The 21,148-nt window shown below is 44.7% G+C and overlaps 1 protein-coding gene across 6 annotated transcripts in view; it reads left to right on the top strand.

The window, feature by feature from the left end:
• The window catches only part of nectin1b (nectin cell adhesion molecule 1b), a 138,209-nt gene that overhangs the window by 41,423 nt on the left and 75,638 nt on the right, over window positions 1–21,148 (top strand). For all 6 annotated transcript variants that reach the window (XM_076734271.1, XM_076734266.1, XM_076734269.1 and 3 more), the window contains exons 2-5: window positions 6,645–7,016; window positions 8,829–9,128; window positions 9,774–9,891; window positions 14,383–14,534. In XM_076734271.1, coding sequence (XP_076590386.1) covers window positions 6,645–7,016; window positions 8,829–9,128; window positions 9,774–9,891; window positions 14,383–14,534 — 942 coding nt within the window. The remainder of the gene's footprint in view (window positions 1–6,644; window positions 7,017–8,828; window positions 9,129–9,773; window positions 9,892–14,382; window positions 14,535–21,148) is intronic.

Here is a 21,148-nt window from a genome sequence, read left to right as displayed (position 1 = left end):
TAACCCCACCCCACCCCTTGACGCCTCCGTGCTCCGAGCCTGTACCTGCAGCCGCCGGGGCTCGGCCTGTCTGAGACCATAATACATCACTTTGCAGCACGCCTTTGGCCCCCTTTTTATTTATTGATCAGCTCTTTCCTATTAAGATGTCCAACAGCTGCCCTCGATTGAAAGCCCAGGGAAACTTTTGCATTATTGAAAAATAACCAGCACACATCATCGAGTACGCTGAGCCCATTCTGGAGATGAGCTGCTTTGTTGACTAATTGTCAGGTCAGTGTAAGAGCTTCCCAGCGTCTTGGCTTGGTTTCTCTTTCATAAAGCACATTATTATCTATCTGGTTTTACTCTCACGGCTCAACATTTCATGTCTGATACCACACTGGCAATACCTGGACCTGGTCCCTGTTTTTTCCCTCAGTTTCAGTCTAACAAGCACAACTGTAACGCAGTCATTCATTTACCAGGTAGCAGGACTCTCCCTCCCCTTCGCTCGTAACCGGCCTTTTGTTTGCTGACAGTTGCTCGCTATCTGGTATCAGTGGGTGATGTCATCTCACCATTTGGTCAGGTAACGTCAGTGCTGTTTGTTTTGTGTCGTAAAACTGAAACCGTGGTGGCCTTGTTTAGTTAAGCTGCAGGGGGAGGGAGGAGGGTCAGAGCTCTCTGAAACTGTGTTTACTCTGATATGTGCTATACTCTCTCTCTCTCTCTCTCTCTCTCTCTCTCTCTCTCTCTCTCTCTCTCTAGGGCAAAAGCCTTATTTTTGGCCCAGCTTTATTTGCCATTGCCGTGGTCAAAGACAGCTAAAATCCCAGATTACTTCTAGCATATTTCCTATTAGACCAGAATAAAAAAAACATTAATTACAGGAAATCCACAGGCCCTGTTAACCACCGTATATATTAAATCCAAAGATGATAGTATGAGGCTCCCAAAAATCCACTGTGTCATCTGTGTTGGGCTCTTTGAAAGCGAATGATAACAAAATGGGAGTTGCTGTGTTTTCCAGCATTTCATTCAAGGATGAATCATTATCCTGCTGAAATAAGATGAGAAGCTCAGTTTCAGGCGAACTGATGCATCCCCTTGACATTTGAAACGCCTTAAAGCTGCTCGAGGGGCATGTGTGTGTGGGCTTGTGCTCTGAACCTCGTGCTGCTTCTGAAACGATGGATGCGGCTACATTAGGTGAGAATCAGTGCGTACGGTTGACTGGCCGATGCTACGCGCTGCCAACCTGAAAGTTGTAATTTTATAACCCCGGTGGAGAACACAGGACTACTGTGCCGAGGTGCTCGCTCATTACGCTTCTCTCTCCCCCAAACAAACAGCCGTTGGGAATAGTTCGAATGAAATGCACAGTGCCTTTAATGGAGAAATCCCAGATTGGGAAGTTGCCTAACATAATAAATATTCCCGATAATCATTAACATTTACAGCGCAGCAGATGTTACATTGTCCTCAATGAACGAGTGTGTTGTACAAAAGACTATTCCAAATTTGAACCAGAGAGTGGAAAATTAGGAACAGGTCTACTAACCATCTGTTCCAGCGAGGTTTCGCTTGCCTCTGCAGTTGAATGTTTGCTTGGGGAGACAGAGGGTAAAGAGAGCTGCTTTGGCAGGTACACCGTTGTTTACCCAAGAGACCCGGCTGAAGCACCATCAAATAGGGTCTGAGTGTAGATTAAAACAAATTCTCTGACACATACTGCTCCGTTTCAAAAAGCTGAATGGCCATAGTCAACAAAAAGCAACATTGAACCAAGTCTGCGGCTGCTTCTGCTAAATGAATTACTCTATCAGGATGTATTAGAGCCTGCGGCACAGAGAGATAGCTCCCAGTTATCCCTAAGAGTAATACCATCATTTGGTTTCTAAAGCATTTTGAAAAGCACTTCTATCTGTTGATAACATAAGCGAAATGCCACTGGTTGAGCTCCAAAATACTGACAAAAAGGAATAAAAATGTTCCACCAGGGGAATAAACAAGCAACTAATGGGTAGGTTTGTGTGTGAGACAGAAGATTTGGACTCCCCATAAACACCCCATGTGTGGTCATGAATAGGGGAGCACAGAGGCCTGTGCCATTGCCGTGGGAACTGGGACAACATTAAACAGTCATTATCCCGAGTGGCTCAAGCCATGTTTTATCTATCAGCATCCCACTTAAGTTACAACGGAGCAACCAAAGCATCTCAAGCACAAGGAGATGATGTGTCTACTTCATAAGCTTTAAAGCTCCACTCGGCAAGAAGTTTATACCAAAATACGCCCAAAACACAAAGTGATCTCTACAGACTGAGATGTCATACATTTGACCCGTTTGCCTTAATTTAATGTTAGTGTAGCAGGAATCCCTCCCTGTCTACAGGAAGCGAGTCCAGTGAAGATGGAGACTCTTCAGCCTCTCCACCCCTAAAAACTACTGAGAAGACAGCATTTAGGCCCAAGAAGAGTGCAGTTTAACGACATCACATTACACATTTTTGGGGGTTTTGAAGTTTTCAAACTTCAAACAGCGACGTCTCACTGCCGTTTGGGACTGACAGTGTGCCAAGCAGCCTGGTGCAGCTTTAAATAGAAGACATTAATGAGCGCCTCTTGTAAAATATGCATTGAGTCCTATTTAATCTTTGCCTTTCTCCCATTGCAGCCGTGAGAGGTGAATTATTCTGAACTTTGTTTGACTCAGGCACAAATGGATTTGTCTTGGATGAGCATGGCCCAAGTAACGGTAAATGAGCCAATAATTGTCTTTTGAAATGTTGTTGGTTGTTGGCCAGTTCAGCTAAGGAAAAAAAAGACAATAGTGTTGCATATCCATTGTGAGATGAGCTGCCAAATAGCAGTTGTTTTATGGAAGAGAAGCTTCCTAGGCTTTAGTGGATGGCACCCTGGTTTTCAATTTAGGGTTTTATGGTGTTGTTATTGTTTTATATGAAGAGCAAGGTCTGCTTTTACATTGTATTAAAGAATCTCTGGCAACAAACAGATGTATGAATGTAGCAGAAACCTTAATTTGCCCTCTTTCCTCTGCAGTAGAGACAAAAAAAACAAATATTAAATGTTAATGTTGTGTTTTTCGTTCATTTTTGAGTTGTTACAGAAAGGAATCAAGCTTGTTTTTCATGTTTTTGTTTGTGTCCCACACGGGCCATAAAAGCTCTGATAGATTTAAACACATTCACCCATCAGCATTTGTGATTCAGACTCTTTGCAGGGAAGGTTGTCCTGCAGGTCTGTGTTTTACTGGATATTGTCCACACGGGAAGGCCGTTTGACAGAAGGCTGTTATTTGGTGCAGCATGCCTCTAACATTGTCCAATGCGCCATATGCAACACAACACAAAGCACATGCTTTTCCTCGCTGCCTGACGGGCCAGATCTTATTACAGTTGAATCTTCTGTGCGCAGCTCTGTGCCGAGGCCTTGTGAGTCAGTTGCTATCAGTGCATTGCCAGACGGTACAGCAGCTGTTTTAATGGTGCCCCTTATGTCCCCCTTGATCCAAGTCAGTCACCTGGTGTGAATCAAACCGCTCTTCTTTTTTAATATTCTGCTAGCTTGGGCATACTTTCTGCTTTGTTTGTTTGTCCTATTGCTTTTCCTTCCAGAAATAGGACTCCTCTCTTTACTGGCAACTCTCAAGACAGTGTCTAGCCTCAGGTGTGTTAGAGCATGACTGTCCCCCCAGTCACCCTCTTGTCAGTGTGAGAACAAAGCAGCAGCAGCAGCAGCAGCACAAGCGACGACGCTGGCCAGGCTCAAACCTGCAGCACACCTACAAATCTCCCTCATGCTCCGCCTTCCTCTTTGTCTCCCTCTCCCTGTGCATCTCCGCTGCTCCGCCTCCCCCCTTCTCCTCCTCTGTTTCTGCAGCACTGACTCTCATAACTCCCACAAAATCTACCTTCTTGGTGCCTCTTGCATGTATGTGGCTTTGCTCTTCTATGGCTTTGCCGCTCTTTGGTGTAGTCTGTAATTACAGCTTTACTGTGTGCTCAGCCAAGGACTCTTCCAGTCCTTGAGTGAAAGGGGTCCCTGTGGGCGCCCCTGGTCCTTCACGGAGGGGATTTGGGCTCTGTGGCTGTGTAATTATGCCTATTCCTCTGGTTTCCATTTGCATGAGCTGCTGTTTATTTGCCTCGATATGAGTGGGGAGCATCAGGCTCAAAGGAGGAAGGGCAGAGCGAGGGAGGGAGGGGCTGCAGCTTTTCATACAGCCAGCCCCTGCCAGTATTGTTTTACCATTCAAATGGGTGAGGTCTGGCCAGGTACATATTTATGAGTTTTTACAGCCGCCCCCCACCGCACGCACAGCCCCCCACTTCGCTCCAACTTAAGATTAAACTTTAACTAGTGTTGTCACACAGTAAATTGTGTTTGCTATTTCAAAAATATCATACTATTGCTGCCACAACTGGTAATCTAAGCTGTGATAAAATGGAGTTAAGCATTGCCCCGAGGTGCACAAGGACACAGGTGTTTCTCAAGGTACAGATGACAAGGTTGCCAGTCCTCCCTGTCAAACTGTATTAGTAAATCAATCTGTCATCGTCAAATCCCCCAAGTTTAAATCTCTATAGAGAGACTCTTGCTGATGGCCAGACGGAAATGAAAGATGATGTGCACTCAGTAACTTGAAAAGGTTGTCACTTTGTTTTTTTATATAATTTGATGTAGGCAGCGAAGGCTGTACTTGAGTGAAAGAATATAACAATGGATAGAAATTGCCTTTCTGTCGTAATGCGCTGCTTTCCAGCATAAGCCATTCAACCTGAGACTTGTGCGCCTGCCATGAAAGGTGGAAAGAAGTACCTTGTTCATCTTAATGGTCTTCTAGCCAAAGTCTGCGCCAAACATTCCCTCTCCTCCTGTATGTATTGTGTCCTGGTGTCCTTCAGCTGACTACCTACAGTTTTCATAAGCAAAAACAGCGACTGCCGCTCACTGCTGAGACAGTTTGACAGCCTGCACGCACAGATTCCCTCCTCTCTGATTTCTGTGTAGTTGAAGATAGACTACATCAGATATTGGGGGTGTGTACATAACTGGATCTCTCTCAGGTATTCTTACACATTTTAAAGCCCCCTGTGGAAACTTTATCTCCGAACGCAGCGATTATCCATCGTTGTGATGCACTTACTCAGTGTTAAAGAGCTGTTCTGTTTGTGGCACGTGTGTCTGCCCCCATCCTCCACTTGAGGCTGCAGCGTATTTCCTCTCTCTTTATGACTTGATTCACTGGTGGCTTTATGAGTCCAGCGTGATTAACGGAGGAATTTCAGTCTTTCTTCCTGTGGGTCCTTGCCTATCCATGGGAGATAATTATAGCTGTGGCTGGTTGTAAATATTAGCCCAGCCAGGGGTTGTCAGACCAGGAAATGGGACATCATCAGGCCTCACCTGGAAAGGAACATAAATCAGAGCCCAAGATAACAAAGATGTGTCGAAGACAACAGGATGCAGGAACCTTGCAGCAGTTCAGTGAGACAGCTGTTCAGACTGTCATTTCAGACCCCAGATCAGGTGAAAATGAAAGTTGTAGACTCAGATTGAAGGAACAAATAAGGACGAGAGCAATAATGGATGAAAGGAGCTGCAACAGTCACTTTCAATGCTGATTCATTTGTTGACTATTTTTCACTTAATCAATCAGTCCTTTAATCCATAAAATGTGACAGAATACTGAAAAACCCAGAAAAGCATCCTTAACTTCTTTGTATTGCCTGACCAATAGACCAAACCCAAAGATATTCAGTTCACAGTGAAATAAAACAGCAGCACATCCTCACTTTTGAGAAGCTGGAACCTCCACGTGTGTTTAAAAAATCATTAATTGATCGTCGTTGTCATTTTCCGTCGATCAGTTAATTATTCCAGCAGTAAATAAAAGCGGGCAGGTTGAAAAGGAAAGCTAATACCAGGATGTATACATCACCACAGGGAGTTTAAAGTAGGTCTATCCTTGCTAATTGACTTTTTTTTTTTGCTACCAAGCTCATCGACTTCAGTAGTAGGGGAGACACACATAATAGGTGTATTTTTTATGTAGCTATTGTGTGTGTTCTCATTGTTTTGAGTACTTACTCTGGACTGTACATTGTTTCTTTTAATGGGAGCTCCAGGCAGTCATTGACGTATTTGTGAGTAAAAAGTAATTAAAATTACAATGGGCTAACCGGTGTGTTGCTGGGTAGGTGGACGGGAGCACAGCAGACGATGACTTGGCTCCGACTCACTGCCCTTGTACTCATTCATTAGTGATGCATTGGTTCTTGCTCGGTCCTTCCATCTCATCAGAAACTGTACCCTCGTGGACAAAGACAGGGTTGTATAGATGTGCCCATTATGTTAATAACTCCCTCAGCTTTTATACACAACCACCACCATGTACCAACTCTTTACGCTGATGTACAGGGAGCAGACAGTGCCTCTGTAACATAGGTGGAGTGTGAGGCCGAATCTATGAGGTTGACTGTGAGTGCTGTGCGTGTATGTACTACCTAGGAGGCTGAATTGACTCCTTGACTCTCAGTGCATGTACTTGCTATTGACTGGGGTGCTTTGCTTTGCCTTGAACACTTGTTAATCGTAATTAAATGTTTTTTTTTCCTCTCTGTGTCTGTAACTTCTAGCTGCTGACGGACAGATGGTACAGATGGACTCCACTAAGTCTGGCTCTGTGGGTTCACAAGTGGAACTGCGTTGCATCTTCATCAACAGCAACCCGCCAGTCAAGATCTCTCAAGTTACCTGGCAGAAGCTCCTGAATGGCACCAAACAGAACGTGGCCATAGCCAACCCGGCCCTCGGCGTGTCCGTTCTGCCGCCCTTCAAGGAGCGGGTCAGCTTCAAGCAGGCAGCGGTTCGTCATCGTACGCCTTCGCTGGAGGACACCACCATCGTGTTCTCCAACCTGCAGCTGTCTGATGAAGCTGCCTACATCTGCGAGTACACCACGTTTCCCGCAGGCAACCGGGAGAACATGGTCAACCTGACTGTGTTTGGTAAGAATTATTCGAGAAACGATACAGCATCTGTCATTTGAAAGTTAACCGAAGCAAAGGAACAGATGTCAGTCTTAGAAATCTGATCTGACTTCCTTTTGGTTGTCTTCTTTATGCAGGTCAGCTTTATCTCCATGCAAGGTTTTGAATGTATTTTTTAATCAATTGTACATTTCTGCCTTGTCAGATCACGAGCATTAAAGCTTGACCCTGTATGACCATTTTCAGGAATTACATTGATGGCATTCAGATTTTGCATGTGGAAAGCACATATCTATTAAAAAAAAACAGCAGCAGCACAGCAGAAAGAAGCAGGGTTTCAGAAAACACATTTACATTTACATACTTTAGAATCCTGCTTTCCAGATGTCTTGGTCGGCGGCTTGTAATTTTCAAGCTTCCACATGTTGTAGAACAGAGGGTGTGTAATTGTTGCAGTGAATCAAGGATGTGTGAGCCAAGAAAACAAAAGAAAAAAATCAGGTTCTGCATCTTAGCATCAGTTAAGGAGTTAGTCCCTCCAACATGTTATTGCTGGCCTGATGAGTAGGCAGAGGGACCTAAAGCCTGCCTCGTAAATTAGTTCCGTCCAAGAAAAGAGCGCTTTTCTGAATCAGATAACACAGGGTCAAGCTGTTGTCTTCCTTTTTAGCGAAATGCTAAAAGAGAACACTTGAGCAGCTCAGCTCCTCTGTATTCATTGCCACAGGCTTTGCTGTAAACTAGGTTGAGTTCCTTTGGAACACCTCAAACCAGATGCTCTTTGTCTGGTTGCTGAAGCTGCTGCTGTAGCCACATTGTTTACAGTCAAAACTCCCAGTCTTGCTGCGTGGCACCACCAACCATCACGTCACGGTTGTGTCTGCGAGACCCTCACTCCATGGAGGACCTTGTCATTGTGAAGGCATGTTTAGGGTTGAATTGAAAATCATTTTGATCAATTCATGATGTGATGATTGGGGTGACGTGTTGTTAACACCAATTCCCGATTGGCCCATGTGGCTTTTATGAAAGGAAACTGCTGCAGAGAGCAGTCAATAAAAATGGCAGGTGAGACGGAAATCAATAAGGCCACTTCAGAGTGTGTAATTTGGCTTGAACAATCTCATCTTGTAGGGAAAAAAACGAGTGCCTGAGAGATAGTTTATCTTGGAAAGAGGCAGCTTTGAAAAGGTTGTGCGCTGACTCTGATTAAAGATCTAATTAGAAATTAAGTGTTGGTGTGTTTTCCATTAAGTCCCAGTAAAAGAAAAAGCACTTGGCTTAAGTAGTCCCTGTTGCCAGAGCTTCTTGTCAGCTCTGAGACCCTATTTTGCGTTACTGAGCCTCCAAGGTCTTTTTAGGCTTCTGCGGCTCAGTAAACGTCAGGAACCTGTGCGCAGATAACCAACCTTCAGTGTTCAAAGAAGCTTCTTCATGGTCTATCTCTCTCAGCTGTGCATTCGCTCAAGCTCAAGCCTGCCTTTTGATGTACTACGAGTAGATTGCTAATTGGCAACTCACAAAGGATTCAAATTGGATGACTGCGCATTCGGGTAGGCAAGTGGCTTCTACATCTGTGAGAGCTTTGACAACTGCTTCAGCTTTGAGGAGGGAAAGAAGTAAAGCTTCAACTGATTTGAGTTACAACGCTGTTTTCATCTCTCATCCTCTTAGTTTAATTTACTTCAAAGTTGATTGTAGGTGAAGAAGACAAAATTAGTAAAATGAGATGGAAGCAGAAAGAAAAAAAGACAAGATCTCCGTTTAATGAGCTTTAATCACTTGCTTACTTTTCAATAATTTGATGGCTTTATCTTTGCTCCTCTGCAGCTCGACCAATGACACGTATGACCTTGACAACGCCCACGATCGTGGCCAGAGCCCAGAAACGCAAGATGACTGTGGCCACTTGTGTGTCAGCCAATGGGAAGCCCCCAAGTGTCATCAAATGGGACACCAAGCTGAAGGGCGAAGCCACTTTCCAGGAGACCCGCAACCAAAACGGGACGGTAACAGTACGGAGCAACTACGTGGTGATGCCGAGCCGCGAGACCCACAAACAGAAGCTCACATGTATCGTGACGTACCGAAGTGAAAAGATCATAGACAGCGTGGTGCTCAACGTGCAGTGTAAGAGTCTGCTCCCGTAAAGCTCCGCATGAAGGCTCCCCTTTACATTCTTACCTTTTTATTAATGAGCAGCTTGGTTTGAACTTATTTTCACCTGGATTTCATGTTTTCATGCTCCTAAAAGTTGTTGTTTACTGCTGCAGGAGTTAACCGGTCTCTGCTGTTTACAGTAAACAAGGTCCTCAGAACGCTGTACAAAGTCAAGAGAAAACAAGCAGATGAGCTGCTGAATATTCACCAGACTCCCACTAAGAAAATCACATTTTTTAACATTTTTTCCTTCACTTTTTTTTAATAATTCAAAACAAATATCACTGAATTCAAATCAAAAGATTAATTTAGAAAAATACAGAAACTATATAGGGCTTCACTGCTTTTTGGTCTGTTTCATTCTCCTATGTACCTGTCCTACAGGTGTGTGTTGGATTGTACCATAATACTGAATTTTTGCTTGCATTAAAACTCAACCATAACGACAGTAATGTTAAAAGGTAGCAAAGCTAAAACTGTGTGGAGACATAGTTGATATGTTTTCAGCAGTAGTTAAGCAGCAGCTGATATTCGAGCAGCTGTGCGGTGATACAGCAGTGGTTTTTGGAGTATGTTTCGGAGGGATGAACTGACTGCAGCTTCCCTTCCTTGCAGATGAACCTGAGGTGAAGATCCAGGGCTTTGATGGAAACTGGTACCTGAACCGGCAGAATGTTCAGCTGACCTGCAGCGCTGATGCTAACCCCCCTGTCACGATCTACCAGTGGAAACTGTGAGTCTGACTAAACCCCGACAAAACCCCTTAAGGCTCAGAGGACAAGGCTGCACGGCTGTGTGTTGTTTCTCTCACGTTAGGTCTGAGTGGGAAAAAACAAGTGTCTCTGTGGAGGACTTACTAAAGCACAGGAAGGCAGTTTTGTAGAATCCCGTCGTCAAATGGAGTCTGCTCATTTTCATCATTTGTTTCAAGGCATATATATACAAGAAAGTAATCTTCAAAGATAAAAACACACCAGCTTCCTTCATCCTCTCCAGAATTGTGTCTCCATTTATTTGTTTGTTTCTAAAACATGTAATGAAGATAAGGCTTGGACCTGAGGCAGAGCACAATGGGGCTATTACGGCAGCAACACACACCCCTATCTGCCTGATGGTCACAGATACTGGGAGATAAATGCAAACAGAGCAGGGTATGCTTTGCTTTTGGGGTTTTGCTTTGAAGTCTGAGGACCAGCATGCAGGTAGAAGGGTAAGAAAGCGTCATTGTTAGTGCTGTTGTGTTCTCTGGAGGGCACACGAGGCAGCGGCTTGTCCCTGACACACAGAGGAGAGGCTGAATCTGAAAGCTGGAGTAGGAGCCGTGGATTAGGCCGGCATACCGCAGGGCTGACATCAGTGTTTCTGCCTCAGAGACTATCACTGCAAATACACGAGCAAGAAGAGGCACAAACATGTTTTCAAGGCCTCTGGGAATAGACAAATAACCCCGAGTTTGATCTGCTTTGAGTAATGACATGAAAGTTGGTCGTGCAGAAATGATGTATTTTAAGCACAGGCGCTGAGACGTGGAAGGAAAACAACTGGAATGCAGAATTGTTTGCTGTAATTTGCTCTGATCGAAGTATTTACTGCGTTTTGATGTCAGATGCGAAATTAAAAAAAAAAAAAAAAAGCCGGTGCCGCTCTTCGAATATAAAACAACTTTTCTGAGCGTATCACGGTTTTAAATGAAAGTATTACACGGTAAAATTGAGAGATAAATGTAGCAATTTGTTCTGTAATTGTTCAGTGAAGGCTGAGTTGAGAAATATGTCACTGGACTTGAGTGGATGTGGATTAATAGACCATTGTGCCCTCATTGTATCTACTCTAAGGGCCACTGTTGGATTTTAATGAGGCATGGGGATCCCCCCCCCTTTTTTTTTTTTTTTTTTTCCTTACGCATAGATGTAGGATGTAGCTCTCCGGGCAGAAACATTGATACACAGCAGCAAAAAGAAGGCGAGGAGATAGAGAAGATTTGACCTGTTTGGGTTTTTTTTTTTTTTTTTTTTTAACAGAGGCTAAGAGAGATTTCGGGAGATAGGGGAAGATAGGGAGAGAAGAGGAGGAGGAGGGTGAGGAGATGTGATCTAGAAAGACGAGGGCACTGTGCTGACGGATAGGAGGGGACGGCCATTGCTGCACTGAAAATGAGATGCCAAATCTGTTGTGAAGGTTCCCCTGGGCTCTACTGTGGAGGTCAGCACAAGGCTGTGACGGAAGGATCCGGAACAGGCCGGCAGGATTGCGTCACACTTTACCACAAACACACACAAACAAACACACACACACGCACAGGAGAGATGTAGCCAAATCCAATAAATATTAATGTCTCTGATACAGATCCACGTTGCTGCCAGAGATAATCAAGTTGATGTAGTGTTTACCTTTTCTTTTTTTTCTTCTACTTGTCTTACTGTGGTAGCTCTGATTAAAAAATATCTTTATTTGTATCACCTGCATTCACTTTTCCCACTTTTTCCTCGTGCCTCTGCGTTGCGTGGAGCGCTCAGAAAGCCTCGGCATGTATGCGACGGTTGAAGAAAGAACACGAACAGCTTTGATTTTTTTTTTTTTTTTCTTTTTGTTAGAGCACAATACCACAGCTATTTCTCTGAAACGGGTTAATGGGGAGCGGCACCGAAATAGACTCCAGTGAAAAGGGAAAAGGTCACGCCCCGTTCGAACTTCATGGTTTGTTTTTTAAAGTTTGTTAGTGGGGCATCCTCAAGCCTCCGTGCTCGTTTGTTGAGTCTTGTTTTAAGTCCGGACTGTACTTTGCAGTGGGCTCAGGGGGGCGGGGGGGCTGAAGAGTTGATGATTGTCACAAATAACTCAATTACTTGTCTGCTAAGATTTCAGATTTAATACTTTTCTTTAATTCTTTCCCCAGAAAGCAATTTTCCTCCGCAGTGCATTTTCAGCTACTCAAAGATCTGAAGTCCTATAAATAAAAAAGCAGTGTTGTTATTCCTGTATTTTGCAGCGTTACCACATCAAACTCTGCTCTTATTAGCTAGCTTATTTATCTCTATTGTGAAACCGTGATTCTATTATTCATGTTTGATTAAAGGCCACCATAAGTAGGTTCTGTAGCTGTGGATGAAACTGGCTGATTTCTTAATGCCCCTTTAAATGATATTCATGTCAGGTTTATTGTGAAGGATCATTACTGCAGGATGAACAGCTGTAGGATAACCACTCCGCCACCACAGAGGCTGTTAAGGCTGATGCCCCTTTTATTTAACATAAGCAGTTACTAAATATTGATAATGTTGTCTTGCGTGTGCTCAAAGAGAGTGAAACCCTACATTAAACATTAAACATGTAAGAACACTTTCAGGTCACCAAAACAGATGGATGTTTGATTTGAGATGTCGTCCTTTAATGCTGCTCGTTTAGTTAGCTTGAAGTCCAGCGTGCAGTCTTAATTTCCTCTTTTAATGAATCTTCTAATCTCCTCTCATCAGTTGGAGTTTGCCAATGCGAATTGCCTTAAAATGTACAGCATGCTCTCCTGCATTCAAGTTTAAAGCCGCCTCCACATGCAGATTAGTGTGAAATCAGGATGGAGCATTGATGTACAGTGTCTGCGAGTCCCCTCATCGAACCCTCCACACACCCACATCACATACATGCATGCACACGAGCAGGCCAGCCAGTCCCCGAAGAATCTGCATCTCTCTCAAGCTGTTTGTTAGCCTTTCATTTCACTGCCCCTCAGGCTGCACACACACTCACGCACGCACACACACACTTTCAGATGTCTCATACAAATGCAGACATCACGGCAGAATCTGTGGTAAATCGCAGTTTGCCAGCCTTTCATTTCTGCAGCAAATCAATTGGGCTTTGCAGAACTCAACATTTGATAGAGGCTCACAAGGTAACTGATTATTGAATCGTGACATACTGTATTGAGGGTTGTTTGCAGCTCCACGGCGAACGTGTCACCATACCGGCGTATGAAAAACAACTCGACCATAGGAGCTCTTTCTGTTGCTTTCGCTTGTGAACCATGGACACTTTGATACTGACAAAAACACGTTTGCTTTTTATACAGACTTGTCCTGAAAACCTCGTCTATAAAACGCTTGTAGACGCATATGGATCAGCTGCTTGTAACTGACGTTTTATGATGGATTAATTAACAAATAGCTCGTCACTGTGTCTTTCTCCCCGTCACTGAAGAGCCTTGTTGAAAACCTGTTCGGTGCATTTCAAGTGCTTGATGTGTGGCCATTGTTAGCTTGAGACCTAATTCTGTTGCCTCTCTGCAGTGTCATTTTGTTTTTCCTCTCGCTCTAATAAATGGAGCATTACATCGTTTTTAATGTTCTCGCACAACAGCGGACCTCAAAGTGTCTCTCTAACAGAGAGCAAGCCCAGCAAGGGGGGGGGGGGGGGTCCACCAACACCCAGCAGCCCCCCACAGTCAGACCGGAGAGCTGTTTGATATTTTCAGTGGTGTCTGCAGCTCCTCTTAAGCTGGATGCATTCAGAGCAGCTGATGAAGCTGATCGAGGGGAAGGCAACAGGAAATGACTAATTGTCACGAAATGCGACACCTTTTTCAGCCTGTGGGCTCCATAAAAAGGCTCCAGATAATAGAATGGAGGGTTGGTGCGCAGGTGAACCGTGACCTCAAAGTGTGCTGACCTGATCAAAGGACAAGAACAAGCCTGAACGCGGTGGAGATAGCGAACCATGAAGACAAACACCTCAGGCAGGAGAAACGGGCTCCAGTTCTCATTGACAGCCCAGCATTTGGTAGATTCTGCATTTATCGCTTGATCAGCTGCCTCCCTTGACAGCTCCCCTGAGTTTTGAGTTCAGCCATGTGAGCTTTGCCATAGTTGAGGGAAGAAGCCCCCTTCACCCTCCTCCTGCCGCAGTCTGTTTTGTATTCCTCATGCCAAAAAAGCCCATGTCCTCAGGCATCAACTATGTCTTACCTGTTTGGACCTGCTGGGATTCCCTGTCCTCATAATTTTGTTTGGACTTGATGGATGATGGCTGAAATATATCGCTGTCAAATATTCCTGGTATTTATCTCACCCCGACACACACACATCCAGGTTTGTTTGGCACTAGAGACTGTATTTTTCAGCCGCTTTGAATTGCTTTGCCGCTCCAGGGAGAGGGTTTTTTTTCTGCTGTGGTCTGGTGTAATTCTGCCTTTTTATGGTGTCTGTATTATTGCCTCTCTCTCTCACCACAGCTTGAACGGCTCCCTGCCCAGTAATGTGGAGATCAAGAACAACACTCTGTTCTTCAAGGGGCCGGTGACCTACGACCTGGCCGGGACGTACGTGTGCGACGCCACCAACGGCATCGGGACTCGCACGGGCATCGTGGACGTCAACATCACAGGTAGGTTGATCAAGGCGGTCGTTTCTGTTCTCTGTCTCTTCAGTAACTCTGGCATGGCTCGCATCAATACAGTGCCCCTCTCAAAAATGTTGTCGGGGACCGTCAGACCCCCGTCTGCCCAAGTAAGCACGAATATCCATGCGCACGCACAGACCAGCTGATTGTGGCAGATTGCCTGCGTGTTTTCGATGAGGTTCCTACCTCCCCTGGCGGCGCGGCTCCCTGCTGCACACTGTGGCAGGTTAGACGAGGAAAAAAAAAAGCCTGTGTTTGTGTATCACAGCTCCACACACACTGTGAGAGCGCAACAGCCGCCCCCTCCCACCCTGCCCTGTTACGCATCCCATGTGTGGGAGCGATATAAAGCAGGTCTATTATTGGCGCCTAAAATAACATCAAGGAAAATGGGGGCTCGAGGTGAGGGTACTGTATTGATCATAGTTTGCTCGCATCATGCTCGCATTTCTCCGAACAGCCCGTGCCTCTTTTGTAGTCGAGCTCTGCGTTCCTTCTTTTGTCTCTTCAATCTTCTGGGGAAAACAAAATGCTGAACAAAACTGATTCAGTTCCCTTGCCTTCCACGTAATTGTTGGCACACACGCACTGTGGTTCCTCTGGGTTCTTATCCATAGGAAGCGATATTCTGCTCTAAAAGCCTTTGCTGCAATATACGCCAGATCTGACTTTGCTATATGTACTACAAATATGGGAACGTCCCTCTATTGGTACCAGCTGTGTGTGTGTGTGTGTGGTATGGGGAGACTGTCACAGTTTTGCTCTGGTCGGACTGGAAAGACTTTTTCCCTTTACTCTTTGTGCTGCTTGGTTTCTGGGAAGCGGGGGTGTTCTAACTTGCATTGCTTTGCATGTTGACTCATGTTGTGTCTCTGGGAACGCTGTGCTTGGTGTGAAGTGAACAGCTGTGCCTTACAGTATCATTGCATACCTTTTTTTCTGTTTCCTCTCTTTCAGTGTGTTATTCTCTACTGGTGAGGGTAAGGCTAGGACAAAGCAGCTTTGCAGGATGTGATGTCATTACCTGCATTGTGAAAAGTTGCCCATCCAAAGTAGGAGGGTTAATAGTGTGATAATAGAAATCTCAAAGCAGCATGAACAGCCCTTACTTATCAAACAGGAAACTGAGGAAGTAATCTACTGTCAGGAAATCACGCAGCTCCAGCTTGTATTGAGTGATTGTGCTCCAAAGAGATTGTACTGTTTGGCATAAAGTACTGTATCCCTTTGGAAAGGCAAAACAAAGGCACCGAAGTCATTTTCTATTTCTGCTTTTTCATTGATTGCTTAAATTAACAAACCACATTGCTATTGTCCCTGTAGACTCTCTGCTTATTCTCATCATTTGTCCGTATGATTTCATACAGTGAGTGAGGTGAACAAAGCGTGGCTACATAATGTCAGCGCGTGCACTTTAAATTTGCCTGCGTACAATTTGAATCAGAGCATTTCTTCTGTTGTTTCTGTGTTTTTAACATTTAAAGTGTGTGAAGGTCTGCACACTGGTTGAAGGCTTATAGTAATTTATTCACTGAATTAACGCTTATCAGAGACCCAGTGATGGAAAGTAACTGAGTGTATTTACTCAAGTAATGTACTTAACTGCAAATTCAAGGTACCTGTTCTATACTTGAGCATTTTCATTTTATGCAATTTCATACTTCTACTCCGCTCCATCTGAGAGGTGGATGTTGTACTTTTTACTCCACTAAACCTTGTCTAACAGCTTCAGTTACTCACCTTTCAGATTGCAGTTCTTCATACCCTTCCTGCTTTGTGATATCTTTGTATCTCCACATGTGTTGATTCTGACAAGCTGAAGGACTCCTCGTTCCTTATTGGTTTGCAGAAATTCACCTGCGTCTTAAGGTGAATGAATTATTTAAAACCCCTCCAGGATGAGCTGGAAAATGCATCGTCACAAAGCAGAAAACAGGCTGTTTTTATTGGCTCGTGAAACTCTGTGGAGATACGTGGTTCTCACAGGACACTGACTCTACAAACACATGATGATCTTATAGAATATGATGCATCGCTGTGCATTAATGTGGCCAGCAGTGTATGAAGCAGTGAAAATGAGCTCAACCTGAAACATCTGCCGCAGTAAAGTACAACATATGCGTTAATGCAGCAGTGATATAATCCGAAAAAACATCATATAAATAAGAAAAAGTGAAGTGCAAGTGAAGTACTTTCACTTCTGATACTCAAAGTACATTGTGCTGATAATACTTAATACTCAAGTCAGATATTGAATCCAGAACTTGTACTTGTGGTGATGTAGTTTCACTCTATTTATTCTTCTACTTAAGTAAAGGATCTGAACACTTCCTCTTGATTTTTGATATTTGTATAGTTATAGTAGTTATACTAAGTACTGTCATGGCCACAAATATCCTGAATATTCAGTGTCACGAAGCACGTGGTGGTCTGTTTGTGTCCTCTGTCGTAATGAGCCGACTGGATGCTCGCTGCAGGTGTTGTTCTGTACTGTAAGATGGCAAAAGTCTTGAATTTCTGTGTAGGATTTATTCCCAAAGGGTCCCATACAAGTCTTGAAAGCATGTTCCCAGTTCCCATAGTAACAGTGAAAGTTAAAGGGAGAGGAGCTAGCCTCCCCTCCTCAAGTGCAGTTCAGAGCCTCCGCTCCGACGTGGCGCCCAGTCAAATTGCAGGAGCTCACAAACTGCGATAGCTGAGTGTCAGACATTAGCGTGATTTGGTGCTTTAGCTCACGGAGAGAAGTGCAGCGGTGTGTTCAAACAGGGGCGGAGCTGTCCTGCCCTTGTGGCGCATGCAGGTGCAACACGGATGTGTTACAGTGGCATCATACGTGCCTCTTTGCTGATGTCGTGAAATGCTATTCCTGTCTTGATGTGGCCTTGTCAGCGTAATCTCCTGCACCTCCGCGGAGCAGCATTACGCTCTGAGCATATGTGCAAAAGAAATGTTTCTGTTTAGAAGACGTTTGTGTGAATGTAGATCAGCTCGTGGTGGAGATTGTATCAGTCATGATGACATGAATAAAACACTGTTAGAGGTGAACTGGAGGGTGGGCACAGCATCCCCGTCTTGTTCTTTGAAGCGCTCTGTGCGGCCTTGACATTGGCTGTGCATAATGACCCGGTGGTGGAGGTAAAGAAGTATGCTGATGCTTCATTAACTTCAAAGAGCATCTTAGTGCCTCCCAACAGCCTCAGACAGGACTGGCTGAGAAGTGGCAGGTGAGAGAGCCCACTGCTGGCTGCCGTTCAAGGCTGCAGCATCGGGCCTCGGTGATGCTAGCTAAGTGTTCTGTACAGACGAGAAGATAACCAAGCCGATAGCTGCAGCACATTCGTTCAGCAGCTCTCAGGGCTGTCGGAGCTGATCAGGGCTGGACTGGAGCTAAACAAGATGCAAAATTATTAAATGCTTCTTTTTTCTTTCCTTTGTCAGAGGCCACATTTGAGTGGTTTTGGGTGTAGAAGCACTCTGCTGACTTCTGTGTTTCTACAGTCAGTAACTCAGACATCATAGCTGGCCTTTTGTAGCCTGCAGTAAACTGTATCACAGCGATGACAAATGTGACTCTGAAACAATCTATCAAGCACTCCATACCACCGCTGTACATAGGTCTGTCACTATCAAGACCTAGATTTATCCGAACGCACTACTACTAGCTGCATTATGCATGGATTTGGCAGTAGCGCTTTTTGTTTTCATTTTGAAGTGGATTTCCAGATTGGCACAGCAATATACACCTGCCAGTGAGACACCCCTGCCTCCAGTGTCAGGAAGATGAAATGTCCGTGACAACTTGTTTGTATCACAGAAAAGCTATTTTCTCACACTGGGAAACAACACTGATGGAGCACTTAAGGAAGGCGCATTTTAATCAAGCTCCTCAGTTTTCATGGACGGATTCGTGGGAGCTGCATAACTGTCACCCCGGCAGATAGCGGGGCCACAGAGCACCTTGTTTCAATTAGTTTGGGGACAGTGTTTGCCGTGGAGATGGCATCGACTACGGTAAGTCACATGGGCTGAGATGGCTTTCTCCAAGGACATGTGTTCTGCAGATATAGTGTCGCTTGTCAGAATCTAATGAAGCGCTCTCCTGTTTTAATCAATCCTCGCGCTCAGAATAAAACAGCAAAAGACGAAGTCTGAGGGAAAAGAGAGGGAGGGGACTGGATCTATGGCAAGAGAGATGAGCTTCATGTAATGGGCCTCTATTTAGTAAATATCTCTCTCATTCGCATTCAGTTCAGAAATCTCCTGAGGGAAAGTTGACAAGTCGTCAGATCTGATTAATCAGCTAATTACGAACGGGCATCACAGGCCATGTTAAAAAATAGAGACAATTAAACAGCCTCCCCATGAAAGTTATTTTTGACAATTCATTCTCTGCAGCTTTTAGCCATCTAATAGGAATGCCAGTCAAAGAGTGACTCTTGTAAAATATATGCTGAAAAAGCCACAGGAAGTGGGCTGAATAATGTGGTTAAACCTCAGAGATTCTCCCCAACTTAAGCGAGCAAATCAGCCTTTCATTAAGATAATCAGCTTTTCCACCATCACTCCCTGTTTTTGTGCTCGAAACAAATCGATGCTGCCATCTTAAATTTCTTCCCAGCGCATAATAAGACGTGATGAATGGCTGTTTTGTCGGGATGGCCTTACAATTATGTCATTATCACCCCTGAGAAAGGAGGTGTGTGTTTTTGTTTTGTTTTTTCCTCGGCGGCGCACAGTTATGTGACGTGGGAAACTTTTGGCGAAGCGGCGCATTCACTCCTAATTTGTTTGCTTTCTTGAATAGTCTCTGGAATTTGATAAGATATTTTTTAACCTTGACTCTCCCACACAGCAGTGCTAATCTTTGTGAGATGGGGCCTGGACTGAGTCAAAGACAATGCATAATTCCTGCCACATTAGCAGCATCAGCTGTGAAAGATAATGTCAGATCAGCTCGGGGTCAGCCGGTATGCGAACCTTTCGTTGAATCCACTTAGGCCCCAGCAGCGCTAACTTTCATCCCCCTTTGTCTGAGCTGTGGCACGAAGCAGCCTTAGAGAGCAGAGGTGCAGTCAGCTTTGCCACAAGGCTTTACCACTCGGGTTAAACTGGATGGAGTGAGAGCGTTCCCTTGAATTTACCATGAAAACGTGAGGATGGATCCTTCTGTAAGCACAGGCAACCGCTGCAGACATCTGTTCACGCTCGCCTGAACAAGCAATAGTTCTCTCCCGTGTGAGAAAATGAAGTTGGGGGAGAGAAAAAAAATCGTAACCACATGGTAGAAATGAGATGAATAAAACATAGACAGTCCAATGGAAATATAAATAAATAAAGGTGTCCATGTGACTGAGGAAGACGCTCCGGTAAGTCTGATTTTTGGGATTTAGTTGAAGAGGTAAAGTGGATTCCAGAAATGGGCTCCCAGGCAGGCAGACACTGGGCGCAGTGCAGAGGCAGAGGTGGACGAGAGGGCAGGATGCTGTTTACAGGACTTTACGTAACAGCCTGTGTCAACTCCTGGTGTTCACTGCTTGTCACTTTCTCTGTCCTCCAAGTCCAGCGGTACGAAGATGAGCCAAGACAGCGAGTCACGGTGGCAGTGAGAGAGGCTGACGTTCTTTAAAAAAAAAAAAAAAAGAAAAGAAAACTACCTACGTGGACTTTTTCACTGTTTATTTACCAATCTCACTTTAATTTTTCTTGGCTTCACATAACCAATGCAAGCAAATGAGGCCATTGCCGGGAACATTAGCTATGTCTATATAATGATTCCAATGCTCGCCGCCAGGTTGGCAGGAAAGCAGCGGCGGGTTGCTGGCGCTGGCAGAGGGAGCTTTCTCAGCATAAATTTAAATTACTGAGCAGGAGATGTTACTCTGAGCTGACATTAGATGTAATAATTGAACAAAAACTTATTGCAACTTGAACTGCATAACACATTTTTTCGACATGTATCCTTTATTTGACAGGTTTTGGCTTCATTAGTCTACGTTTTACGAGTCGTGTCCAGAAATCACACGAAGAGCTGACATGGACGGTTTGGAAACCCCGTGAAACGGACACCTGCCCGCCCTCCCCATCAAATTCAGCTTCCTCTCTCTTTGACTGATTGCCCATTGGTTTACAGTTACGATTGATTTCTCTCTGTCTTGTGTCAACAAGCAATACATCACATTAAGGATGTGATGATACCTTTTCATGGGGCTTAAAGGGAGGCTTTGTGACAGAAGGCTTAAGGTGGTTCTCAAGGCAGATGCTTTAAGTATTGTCCACAGGGCTGCCAAACCCTGAAACAGTCCAAACCTGCTCTCAGTTTCCTCCTGTGTTTTCTCTTCAAAACACTCCCTGTGCCTCCTCGCTGGCCTCCACAAACACCAGCTACCTTGAAATAGCAGTAGGTGTTGATGGCGCGGCTCGTCTTTATCAGCCCAGGAACAGACATGTTGCTCTCTCCGTCGCTGTGAGGTCTGTCGGTCTTCTCGACACGATAGCGGGCCGATCGCTCCGTGTGATAGAACTTGCGATTCTGCAGCGAGAACATCTTTGAATAAAACAAGGATCGCGCCATATATTACTGACATCTAACAGCAGAGCTG

The sequence above is a fragment of the Chaetodon auriga genome, chromosome 7, assembly GCF_051107435.1.
Source record: "Chaetodon auriga isolate fChaAug3 chromosome 7, fChaAug3.hap1, whole genome shotgun sequence".
Lineage (NCBI taxonomy): Eukaryota > Metazoa > Chordata > Actinopteri > Chaetodontiformes > Chaetodontidae > Chaetodon > Chaetodon auriga.
The sequence above is the reverse complement of the archived record's forward strand: the minus strand, read 5'-3'. Positions and strand labels throughout refer to the sequence as shown.